This window comes from Triticum aestivum, chromosome 1B (genome assembly GCF_018294505.1).
Source record: "Triticum aestivum cultivar Chinese Spring chromosome 1B, IWGSC CS RefSeq v2.1, whole genome shotgun sequence".
In the NCBI taxonomy this organism is placed as follows: domain Eukaryota; kingdom Viridiplantae; phylum Streptophyta; class Magnoliopsida; order Poales; family Poaceae; genus Triticum; species Triticum aestivum.
Window position 1 is genome coordinate 453,264,466 of NC_057795.1, and position 12,565 is coordinate 453,277,030.

At 49.4% G+C, this 12,565-nt stretch overlaps 1 protein-coding gene across 1 annotated transcript; it reads left to right on the forward strand.

Annotated features, from left to right (window-relative positions):
* Positions 1 to 7,049: 7,049 nt before the first annotated feature.
* LOC123130939 (serine/threonine-protein kinase-like protein At3g51990) lies at positions 7,050 to 9,592 on the forward strand. The gene has a single exon (XM_044550731.1). The coding sequence runs from the start codon at positions 7,162 to 7,164 to the stop codon at positions 8,989 to 8,991; it is 1,830 nt and encodes a 609-aa protein (XP_044406666.1). The 5' UTR covers positions 7,050 to 7,161; the 3' UTR covers positions 8,992 to 9,592.
* The last annotated feature ends 2,973 nt before the right edge of the window (positions 9,593 to 12,565 follow it).

Genomic DNA, 12,565 nt, shown 5'->3' on the forward strand with positions numbered 1-12,565 from the left:
CTTGAGAAGGTTCGGTTCGCCAAGAGCGGATTGACCGAAGCCTGCACCAGCCTTCTAACAGGTTTTGAGGTAAGCAATGAGAAAGTGTGAGGAAATATCACCCGATAGACAGTAGCCCCTGATACTCTGGTTGGTGTTCGGAAGGAAGAGCCAAACAGAGGGTCAACTAAAAAACCACAGGAAGCTAATAGTACATGTCTTACGTGAACAAACAGGCATTGCTGCTGACCGCCGCTGCACGCACAGCTGAAGTTGCCGGACTCAAGCGCGACCTGGGGCAGGCCGAAGAAGAGCTCGGCCTCGTGACGAAGCAGCTCGAGGAGAACAAAGGTAAGTGAAACCCCGTCCGTGTGTCATATTGAGAAGAAAAAATTAATGATGCTAACAAAAAGCATCATGGTTTTTGATAGGAACCGCGACAGAAGTGGCGGCCCTGAAGAAAGCGTTGTCCGCAGCCGAAGCCAAGGCAGCTACAGAGCGCACCGAGCGCGAGAAGCAAGATCCTCGGGTAGGAGAGGTACAGCAAGAGCTCCAGGAGCTCGGCAAGAAGTTCGAGTCCTTGGAGCATGACTTCAAGACGCAAGAGTCTGAGCTCGCGAAGGCCCTCCAGAGCGCGACAGATGCCAAGGCCGAAGCCCAGAAGGCCCTCCAGGAGATCCAGCTGGCTAAGAAGATAGCGGAGGGTAAGGCATTCTTTATGCAAAGCAAGCATGTGGAGGAGTCATTTCTTTTACTTACACGAATTCGGAGCTCTCCACGGGCATTCGTAGATCTGCCACGCAGCATTTCGGATGCCGCGAAGTTCTATCGTGCTGAAGAGGGGAGCTCAACGGAGAAGTTGTTCTGGTCCCAATACATTGAAACCGAACACCCGATGCCTCTAAGTGACCAACTGAAGCAATTAGTCGAACTCCACAATGCGGCCGAACTGGCCATGAAGGGCCTCATAGTCCGGATGTGGCTTGGTGAGCCCCTGCCTGGCAGCTACTTTGGCCTGGTAAAGCGGATGGTGAATGCCTGTCCATGGCTAGAAGTTATCAAGCAATCCGTCTGTATTGAGGGTGCCCGACGGGCCTTTGCCCGCGCGAAGATGCATTGGGCCAAACTAGATGCTGAGAAGCTCGTGAAGGATGGACCCCCGGAGGGTAAGGAGCATCGCTACCCCGAAAAATATTATGATGGCATTATGAAAGGCGCTCGTCTTGTGGAAAATGAATGTACCAAGAACATAATCTTTGAGTGAATGTGCTCATGTCGTCTTTGTAATATGAGAACGAGTTTGTTTGCGCTATATAACGCTGTGTTTGATTTAAAATATTACCTTTGCGGCCATTTATCAAAATCTGAAAGTAGGCCAGTCGTCGGCTTCTGCCCCCTTGTAACTAGTACTGGGGTGTTCGTGGAAAACCTAAACACTCTTTATCCAAATTGTTGGTCCTTTAAGGAGGTGTTTAGCACATCGAACAAGGCAATCAGACTATTCAGCTTTATAACTCTCACTTGGCCATAGAAGTCTATAATTTTAAATTTTGGCGAAGCCCCTAGTATCCGGAATTCTGAACTGGGGCGCTATATACGCCTAGATCGGTCAAGGCCGATTCCTCGCCTTAAGCGGAAAAAATCTTTAAGGATTTAGTACCTCGCGAACAGCGACCAGCTCTCGCCGCATCATGACAGTCAGTTTTCGACTTTCTCTACTGAGGTGCTCGTCCCGAAGAACCGGGACACAATCGCAGTAGTTCTCCCTGCACTACCTTAGCCAATGTAATGGAACGTAAGGTACCAAAACAAGAGAGCCGGGCTAACCCAACTATTGACCCAAGACATGATTCAGAGCTGATGCATATAGTGCTATAAGTTTGGGGTGCCGCACTGTCGAAAGTGTTCGGACTTTTCGTGCCATGTTATGGGGCTAAAAAATAAAAAAGCCCCTGGCGCACGGATCGTACCAAAGCGTTCAGATCCAACATTGAATGAATATTCAAGTGAAAATATGAAGATAGTAATAAGAAGCTGACGATGTATACTATTTCCCATTGTTATTTGGATAATACGGCAAGGCATGTGTTATGTGGAATAAAATAGGACTATTTGACATGTCCTATCCAAGGGTAGGCTGCATGTGGGTATGTAAAAACAGGTATAACGATCATTAAAAGAGACCACCTGGGTATTCCCTTGTGTGCAGAGCCTCTTGCCTCCTTGGTGTTCCCCTCAGTAATGAGTCGGATAGTCCGGTTCTTTGAAGGGGCTTCCCGAAAGTGGGGTCCTGAAAAGAAAGGAAGTTGAAGGATGTGCGGGCCTTGTAAGGGCTGAACCGCACTATGAACTGCATCGTCGACTTGCCTCCGCATATGACCATGGTATTTCGAGTGCGTAGTTGTGTATGCGTGGCACAAATGCCTCCTCAGTGGGGTTATTGCGGAGGCCGGATTTCTAATCGAGCTCTTAGCGCGCCTGACCATCCTGCTGCGGGGTGCTGCGGACTCGCTTGACGGTGCTCGGGGTTGTTGTTGCCGGATAGGCTGTCTGTCGAAGAATATTGCTTTGTACTTTGGCCGCAAGGGCCGCAGTATGCTCTTCCGTATGAAGGGAGCAATCTGTGTTTCCGTTGACTATTATAACCCCGCGTGGTCCTGGCATTTTGAGCTTGAGGTATGCATAGTGTGGCACCGCATTAAATCGAGCGAACGCAGTTCGTCCCAGTAGTGCATGATAGCCACTACGGAAAGGCACGATGTCGAAGATTAATTCCTCGCTTCGGAAATTATTCGGAGATCCAAAGACTACTTCCAGTGTAATTGAGCCCGTACAGCGGGCCTCTACCCCTAGAATTACACCTTTAAAGGTGGTTTTGGTTGGCTTGATCCGTGAGGGATCGACACCCATTTTGTGCACTGTGTCCTGATAGAGCAGGTTCAGGCTACTGCCACCGTCCATGAGGACTCGCGTGAGGTGGAATCCATCGATGATCGGGTCAAGGACCAATGCGACTGAGCCTCCATGACGGATGCTAGTAGGATGGTCCCTACGATCAAAAGTGATCGGGCAGGATGACAATGGGTTGAACTTTGAGGCGACTGGCTCCATCGCATAAACGTCCCTAAGTGCACGCTTTTGCTCCCGTTTGGGGATGTGGGTAACATAGATCATGTTTACCGCTTTCAGCTGGGGGGGGGGATTTCCCCTGTCCCCCAGTGTTCGAACGCTGGGGCTCCTCATCATCATCGTTGTGCAGCCCCTTGTCCTTGTTCTCGGCATTTATCTTGCCGGCATGTTTGAACACCCAGCAATCTCTGTTAGCGTGATTGGATGGTTTATCGGGGGTGCCATGAATCTGGCACGAGCGGTCGAGTATGCGGTCCAGACTGGACGATCCCGGATTGTTTCTTCTAAACGGCTTCTTCCGCTGACCGGATTTGGAGTTGCTGAATCCGGCATTGACTGCCGTATCTTCCGCATTGTCGCCATTGTTCCGACGCTTATGTCTATTGCACCGTGACTTTCCGTTACTGTCGCGGACATCTGAAGTGCCAGAGTTTCCTGGCCTGGTGTTACTGCGAGCCAACCAGCTGTCCTCGCCCGCGCAAAAGCGGGTCATTAGTGTCGTGAGGGACACCATGGATTTTGGTTTTTCTTGGCCGAGGTGTCGGGCAATCCACTCGTCGCGGATATTATGCTTAAAGGCCGCCAGGGCCTCGGCGTCCGGACAGTCGACAATTTGGTTCTTTTTAGTTAGGAACCGAGTTCATAATTTCGTGGCGGACTCTCCGGGCTGTTGGGTAATGTGACTTAAGTCATCAGCATCCGGTGGTCGCACGTAAGTGTCCTGGAAGTTATCGAGGAATGCGTCTTCAAGATTTTCCCAACTGCCAATGGAGTTTGCTGGCAGGCTATTCAACCAATGTCTGGCTGGCCCTTTAAGCTTGAGGGGGAGATACTTGATGGCATGTAGGTCATCACCGCGAGCCATGTGAATATGGAGAAGGAAATCTTCGATCCACACCGCGGGGGCTATTGTACCATCGTATTACTCGATGTTGATGGGTATAAACCCTTCTGGGAATTCATGTTCCATTACTTCATCAGTGAAGCAGAGGGGTGTGCGGCACCCCTGTTCCGGGCTATGTCACGACGCAGTCCGGCTAGGTCTGGTCGGTTATGTTCGACCCGGCCAGATTTAGTGTATCCGGCATGACGATCATCGTCATGTGTTGTGGCGCGCCCTCGTCATCCGTAGATCGATCTTGGTTGTCCTGCGTTGTTTTCCAATGTGTCTCGCAGGTCCTGCGTATTGCCCCGGGTCGTAGTGGACCGGCGTGGGGGTGCGGGCTAGTATGTTGTTTTATCCTGGCCACGAGGTGGCCGGTCAGCCTCGTCTTGTGCTGGTAGTTCAGGCTCTTCGGCCTCTTCTTCTAGCGATTTGTGCTTTGGGTATCCCCTGATGGGGGGCTCGAGTCCGTATTCCTCGGCCGCCAGGACCTCTGTCCATCTGTTTGTGAGCAGATCTTGATCAGCTCGGAGCTGCTACTGCTTCTTTTTCAGGCTTCTTGTAGTGGCTATAAGCCGGCGCTTGAAGCGCTCCTGCTCTATGGGAGCCCCCGATACGCCAAATTCGTTGTCACCAAGGCTAACCTCGTCTTCGGAGGGAGGCATATAGTTATCGTCCTCCAAGTATCCGTCCGTCGCCTGTTCATCTAGGCTGACCTGCCCGTGTTCTTGTTCGGTCTGCTTGAAGGTAGGCGGATCAGGATTGTATTCCTCTTCGGCGCCATCTAGATTATTTTCTTCTCCAGTGCCGGTGTTGCTGTGGCGGGGCTTGGAGCGGCGCCGATGACGCCCATGCTTTGATTTCTTCCCTGAGGGGTTATCTCCTGTTGCCTCATCGTCATCGTTTTCTTTAGGAGTATCCACCATATATATATTGTATGAAGAGGTGGCAGTCCAGCGTCCTGTAGGCGGTGGTTCCTGTTCTTCTCCCGCATCGTCGTCTATACTATCGATGTCTTCGGAGTCGAAGTTAAGCACGTCGGTCAAATCATCGATCGTGGCTATGAAGTGGGTGGTGGGTGGGTGACGAATTTCTTCGTCGCCTGCTTCCCACTCGAGCCGAACATAGTTCGGCCAGGAATCTCCTGACAAAGAGAGAGACCTTAATGAACCTAGCACATCACCAAAAGGGGAGTGCTGGAAGATATTCGCGGCGGTGAATTCCATGACTAGAGCCCAATCAGATTCGATGGGTATGGATGCACGCGGTCCGGAACCTATGACCGAAGATAGGTCCGAGGGTCCGGAGACACAGATTTCCTTAGAAACGGAGTCTATGTTCGGCTCCAACGCCGATAGGTGTGCGGCCTCAGTGACAGGGTCCATCCACCCGTCCTCAGGTGGCACGATCTGCTCTGGATCAAAGTCCGGAGCCATGGCAGGAGCGATATCCCGAATACTGTCCGACGACAGATCTAAGTCATGCACGTGTGATCGTTCGGCGCTCCTGACATGGGCCCGAATCCGTCGAAGATCAAGTCTCCGCGGATGTCGGCAGTGTAGTTTAGGTTTCCGAACCTGACCTGGTGGCTAGGGGCGTAGCTGTCGATCTACTCTAGATGGCCAAGCGAGTTGGCCCGCAGTGCGAAGCCGCCGAACACGAAAATCTGTCCGGGGAGAAAAGTCTCACCCTGGACGGCGTTGTTGAAGGTTGGAGAAGCCATCGAGCCTTACAGCGACGACACAAAGGAACTCTCAATGAAAGCACCAATGTTGGTGTCAAAATCGACGAATCTCGAGTAGGGGGTCCCGAACTGTGCGTTTAAGGCTAATGGTAACAGGAGACTGGGGACATGATGTTTACCCAGGTTTGGGCCCTCTCTATGGAGGTAATACCCTACTTCCTGCTTGATTGATCTTGATGATATGAGTATTACAAGAGTTGATCTACCACGAGATCAGAGAGGCTAAACCCTAGAAGCTAGCCTACGGTATGATTGTTGTTCGGTTTATATAGACACCGGAGGGGGCTAGGGTTACACAGAGTCGGTTACAGAGAAGGAGCTCTATCATCCAAATCGCAAAGCTTGCCTTCCACACCAAGGAAAGTCTCATCCGGACACGGGACGAAGTCTTCAATCTTGTATCTTCATAGTCCAACAGTCCAGCCAAAGTATATAGTCCGGCTGTCCGGATACCCCCTTATCCAGGACTCCCTCAATGGTATCTATCTTTTTCTTTGAAAAACAACTTGGACTTTATTAATTAGAAATAATGGTTACATCGTCTATCAGGAGAGTTACAAGATCTTCCATAGGGATGGTATCTATCCTTAGTAGACCACTCTTGCCAAGACAATTCCCAACCCGATAGGAGAGAAGAGGCACAAATTTGCCCAAGCACAAGAGAGTGCTAGAAAGGAGGTGGAGCTTGCTTTCGGTGTTCTTCAATCACGATGGGACATTATTCGGTATCCTGCTAAAACTTAAAGCACCGAGAGTTGTGTGAGGTGATGATTGCTGGTGTGATCATGCACAACATGATTTTAGAGGATGAGCATGCGGGTGAAATCTACGATCAGGGATATTTAATTTCAGAGTGAAAATGTTGTGCGTGAATATGGGGGAGTGGCAACGCTTGCACACTTCGTTGAATTTCATAATCAAATGTGTGACTGGGAAACTCACATTCAACTGCAAAATGATTTGGTTAAGCATACATGATCTCATCTTGGCAACCAATAGACGTATCAAATATTTTTTTCTTTCAAATGTATTTGTGGCAATTTAAATTTTATCTGGTTTGTAAACCATGAGATATTTGTATTTGGTTGAAATATGTGAATTTTGGGCAATTTTTTTATATGTATGAAAAAACCAAAAAGTTACGAATCACTGTATGTATCATGCACATCATCAGGCAAGTCCATCGCCGTCCCGGTTCAAAAGTTACCACCGCCGGTCCGGCCAGTCCGACCCGGGCCCCGCAGCCTCGCCGCGCCGCGCGGAGACCAAGCGCCCACCATTCTCCAAAAACACGCAGCCCCCTCCGCGCTACCGTTCCAACTCCACACTTCTCCTCCTCTCCTCACCTCTCCTCTCTTCTCCCCGCCTCGGATCCCCTTTCCTCCCGCCCCCGGCCGCGGCGCGCGACGCCTCCGCCCGGCCCCGGATGGGGTACCTCTCCTGCCGGGCGGATTCGTCCGCGGCGACGTGCCGCTCCATCACGGCCATCTCGCCGCTCCCCATCTCGCGCCGCGCCAGGGGCCCCGGCGCCGCGGCGCCGCCGCCCGCCGCCGCGCCGGAGATCGAGCGCTTCGCGTACGACGACCTGGAGGCCGCCACATCCTGCTTCGCCGACGCCGCGCTGCTCGGCCGGGGCAGCCACGGGGCCGTCTACAAGGCCGTGCTCCCCTCGGGCCGCGCCGTCGCCGTCAAGCGCCCCTCCCCGCGCCGCGCCGAGGTGGACAATGAGATCCGCATCCTCTCCTCCGTGCGCGGCCCGCGCCTCGTCAACCTCCTCGGCTACTCCGACCCCGGCCCCGGCCCCGACCCGCTCCGCCGCCCGCGCCTGCTCGTCGTCGAGTACATGCCCAACGGCACGCTCTACGACCTGCTCCACTCCAACCCGCGCCCGCCCGGCTGGCCGCGCCGCGTCCGCCTCGCGCTGCAGACCGCCAGGGCGCTGCGCACGCTCCACGAAGCCGAGCCCGCCGTCATCCACCGCGACGTCAAGTCCGCCAACGTCCTGCTCGACGCTCACCTCGACGCGCACCTAGGCGACTTCGGCCTCGCCCTCCGCGTCCCCAAGAGGGACGGCGGCCCCGGCAATGCCGCCACGCCGGCGCCCGCGGGCACGCTCGGCTACCTGGACCCGGCCTACGTCACCCCGGAGAGCCTCAGCACCAAGACCGACGTCTTCAGCTTCGGGATCCTGCTGCTGGAGATCATGAGCGGACGCAAGGCCATCGACGTTCAGTACTCGCCGCCCTCTGTCGTCGAGTGGGCGGTGCCCCTGCTGCGCAAGGGAAAGGTCGTCGCGCTGTTTGACCCACGGGTGGCGCCGCCCCGCGACCCAGTCACTCGGAGGGACCTGGCTTCGCTGGCTGCAAGCTGTGTGCGGTCCTGCCGGGAGCGACGGCCTTCCATGTCTGACATTGTTGAGCGGCTCGTCGTCATCAGCAAGGCGGTGTCTGCCAAGGTGTGGAACGGGATGGCGGTGGTAGGGAACCCTTGTGCCATTGTTGATGTTCAGAAGACCATCTCGAAGCGAGCTGCTGCATCAGAGAAGGAATCGACTTCAGCATTGGCATTTGATGATGATGAAAAGGAGGCAGATGCAACCTTGGAGGAGCTGGTGCCGCTGGTGGGTGCCAAGAAACCACCACGGCCATTGAAGAACGGAAAGGTGTTCTCTGAGGCAGGGGATGGTGAGAGGAGAAATCTCTTGGAGCTGATGGCTCGGATTGATGGTGTTGCTGGCCAAAGATTTGGCATCAGTCGGGCAAGAACAGTGCGCGGCACTAGTGATCTTATACAAAAAGATGCAGTCTTGATCCTGAGGAGGAACCAAACCGTAAGAGTGGTTGAATCAGATGCACTCGGTAAAGTTGAAAGGGTTTCACGTTTAGATGCAAGCATCAAGCATAAACCGGCAATAGAATTTCAAGAGAAACCAGAGAAAATGCAAGACAAGGGCGATGGAGTGCAAGAGAAAGCAGAGAAAATCCAAGAGAAGGAAGGCAAAATCCAAGAAAATCCAGGGGAAATTGATAGAGCTGAGAATATCCAAGAAAAGACGGGGCAAATCCTTGACAAAGCTGAGAAAATCAAAGAAAAGACAGGGCAGATCCTTGACAAAGCGGAGAAAATCCAAGGCATGCCGGAGAAAGTCCAAGAAAATGAAAGAAAAATCCAAGAGCACACGGAGGTAGTCCAACACAATGTGGAGAAGATCCAAGACAAAGCAGAGAAAATCCAATGCAAGTTGAAAGAAAGTTAAAATTACACAATTATTCTTGAGGCCAGCTTGATGAATTATTGTTGGCAGTCGATCTCAAGGACAAAGCTCATGAAGTCATGAGGTACCACCAATCTTACTCTTCTGGTGCTGGGATGGTAATATCTGATCTATCCAAATAGGACGGCCTGGCTGTGTTACCAGTAAGACCTAGGAATTCAAATCCTAGCTAGGTGGTCCGTCATTTGCAGCATTACCACTGTGCCAGCAATGTTATCAAAGGTCACATGGTACTGGTACTGTGGAAACTCTGAAGTCTGAACGACAACACAGTCCAGGACGTCGTGAGATGATGATACAGCGCTTGGGTGCTGTTAATGCAATCCACACTCCGTGTAAGCAACTGATGTTCATTTTGCTGCTTCAAATCAAATCATGTGGAGCTTCAAAATGGACATCCGTTGAAGGCATGCGCCTTAGTTGAAATAGATTGTTGTTGTAGCTTTTGTGCAGCTTCCTTGATTCTTTTTCCTGTGTCTGCATACAAGAATCACCAAGGGCCCCCATTGATTTGTATGTAAACAGGACAACAGATGAAGTGGATGTTAAGAGGCAAAAAAATTATTTTGACATTTCCATCTTATATTGAGAAGGTACATAAAGAACTGCCACCCTGCTATGCTCTTACTCTTCCATGTGCCATGCGTGCTACAGTGATATGCTGCCATTGACACTGCTGTATTTTATTGCCTGTGTCGACCAATACCTCTTCCAAAAATGAGCAGCTGCAGCGTGTGATTTGTCGTTGCAATAATCTGTGCGTAGACTGTTCAAATGAAGGCTCTACCATGCTTTCTGGTCATATTGGGGAAGAAACAATTCAACCATTGTGTTCATTAATACTCCATTCTCCCTGTTGCTGCATTAGTGATAAGGCATGAGAGAGTAGGCTCGCCAAAGGCGAGTGTGGCGTTTTGGCTCCCGGAGTCAGATGAGCCCCGGAGTGAACAGTAAATTCGCAAAAAATACTAGAAAAATTCAAAACATCTCAAAAAAAAAATTGTGGTGAAAGATGCGCGCATTTGAACATTCGACGAGTTCTCAGCAAAAAAGACAAATATGAGGTCTGTGAAAAAGTTTACTCTTTTGCACTATCTGGAGCTGTTTTTTTTTTTGCTGAGAGCTACTCGGATGTCTGAATGAGCTGAAACTTGGCATGGACATCGCACACTCGAGCATCTTTCACCACAAAAAAATTGGATTTTGTTTTGAATTTTCTAGTATTTTATTTGAATCTACTGTTCACAGGGTGTAGATGAGCTCAGGAGCTGAATTGGATATTCGCCAAAGGCATTTTTTTTCCTTTTTTTAGTATTTACAAATGTAATTAACTATTACAAGTGTCCTGTTTGGTTTGAAGATGGAACGCATGGCGGATGGTGGCTAGTCTTTTCTTGAGCATCCTGCAACAGATTTTGATTGGGCGCCTTGTTCTTATCAATTTTGAATTTGATTGGTGCATTCATTGCCAATATATTCATCACATGAAATGTGTGGGACAAATGAACATTGCCGTCCTTGCGTCCATATGAATGTTTTGCCCAGCTGTCCGTGTCATCATATGGACTCAATGCATTCTTTAATGTGACAATATGGGGCATCTCTAGGATACAATTATCTCAGAAATGGCCAGAAGTTTGAGGGTTTATTGGTTTGTTCATAGCAGGGTAGTACATGTGAACTTGTGAAGGAAAATAAATGCACTCTTGGTAGTATTGTTTTTGCCGGCCAGCAGAAGTGGTTATGAAAACTACAGTCTATTAGCTTGATCAAGATCCACCTTTTATTTTTGTCAAGTCAGCAATGTAATTCTGTGGAAGAAGTGCATGTATATGGGGGTGGGGTGGTACGAGAGTGGGTGAGAGTGAACATGGGAAGTAGGAACATGATGCATGATACTTTGTACCCTAGCACTGTACGTATTACATTTGTGTCTGTCATGGAGGACAACTGAAGCCAGTGGTGGGCCTTGCAACCATTCCATAGTGTTGAACAAAATTTTCGACAAAGTTAGTGTTGAACAAATATGAAAAGCCTTTGATTCGTGGCATTTTAGAAAGCACAAACAAGAAAATTCTGGGATTACATTGTATGGACCTCTTTGGGTCAAACATGATGGGATAGAAGTTGTTGGCACCAAACAGATCTTTTCCAGATTCTTATCTGGAAGCTAGAGCAGAAGTAGTTCACAGGTGAAAATAGAACTGAAATCCTACAAATCAACCAACTCCGTAGAGGTGTAGCTAGCTCTCATCTAGACGAGAATTGACGAGTCTCGTCTAAGTGACGTTAGCATGGAAAAAGAAAAATTCTTTGATTCGGAGAGTCTGTGAATGATGTCTACTGTCCTCTCGTATTTATCATCTACTCCCTCCGTTCCTAAATACTTGTCTTTCTAGAGGTTTCAACAAGTGACTACATACGGCGCAAAATGAGTGAATCTACACTTTAAAATATGTCTACATACATCCGTATGTTGAGTCCATTTAAAATGCCTAGAAAGACAAGTATTTGGGAACGGAGGGAGTAGAATGATTGTCGTCATCAAAAGATTAGTGAGTGATAGGTGATCAACAACACAAGCATTTGCTGGAACAGTCCCCAGTCTCGGAACGATTCGAAGATCACTGATTGTGTCTCCATGTCACGTCACTTACTGTACGGAGATCAATCATGAATGAACCCGCCCACTAATCTAACTGTTAGAATATAATTGGGTTTAAGTTAGAGATAAAAAAACAAAGGTAGGATGGTTTAAACCAAGTACTCTCCTCGATCCATATTAATTGCCGATGGTTTAGTATAAAGTTGTACTAAAATTAATGACAATTAATCTGGATCGAAGGGAGGCCTTGTACTCTAAATCTCTCTCCCTCATATTTCAAAATATTTCTCCATCTTCTTGTCATGTCTAAAATTTTGTATCGTTGTAGCTGGCTCTATGCGTACGTGTACTACTTCATATATATTCTTGTCATGTCTGAAATTTTGTATCGTTGCAGCTGGTTCTGTGCGTACAATCAAGGCGTGAGTGAGCCACCGAGTTGTCACTCGCCGGTGCGTTGGAGAAAGCGGACGAGAATTATTGGCCCGTTTGGTACGTTAGAGTTGGAATGTCCTCGCAATTCTGTGATTTGATGGAACCGAACCGTGATCCATGAGTCGCATCTTAATTTTGTCAAGCAGAGATCCCATCTCAGGAAGTAGTAGGTGATGATCGGCCTGCCTGGCGTGATGTGGAAAGATTATCCTGCTGGAACAAGGCACGATCAATGGCCGTTCTTCTTCTTCGTTACAGCTATTATTAACGTGGTGGTTTAGGGATAAGCTAGTATTATTCTGGTTGTTAGAAGAGCAGCTGGCGCTGTTGAGACGCATGTTTCTCTCATTCATATTCTCTATTCATAGCACGGAGAATTTCCAGACATATATACTAAAAAAACGGTGCAACCAACCAGTTTGTAGATATACATCGCCAAAAGAAAAGAAAAAACAGTTGGGTAGAGACAGTATGGTAGACATGGGTCCTTGATATTCAGTAATCAAAACAGTTTGG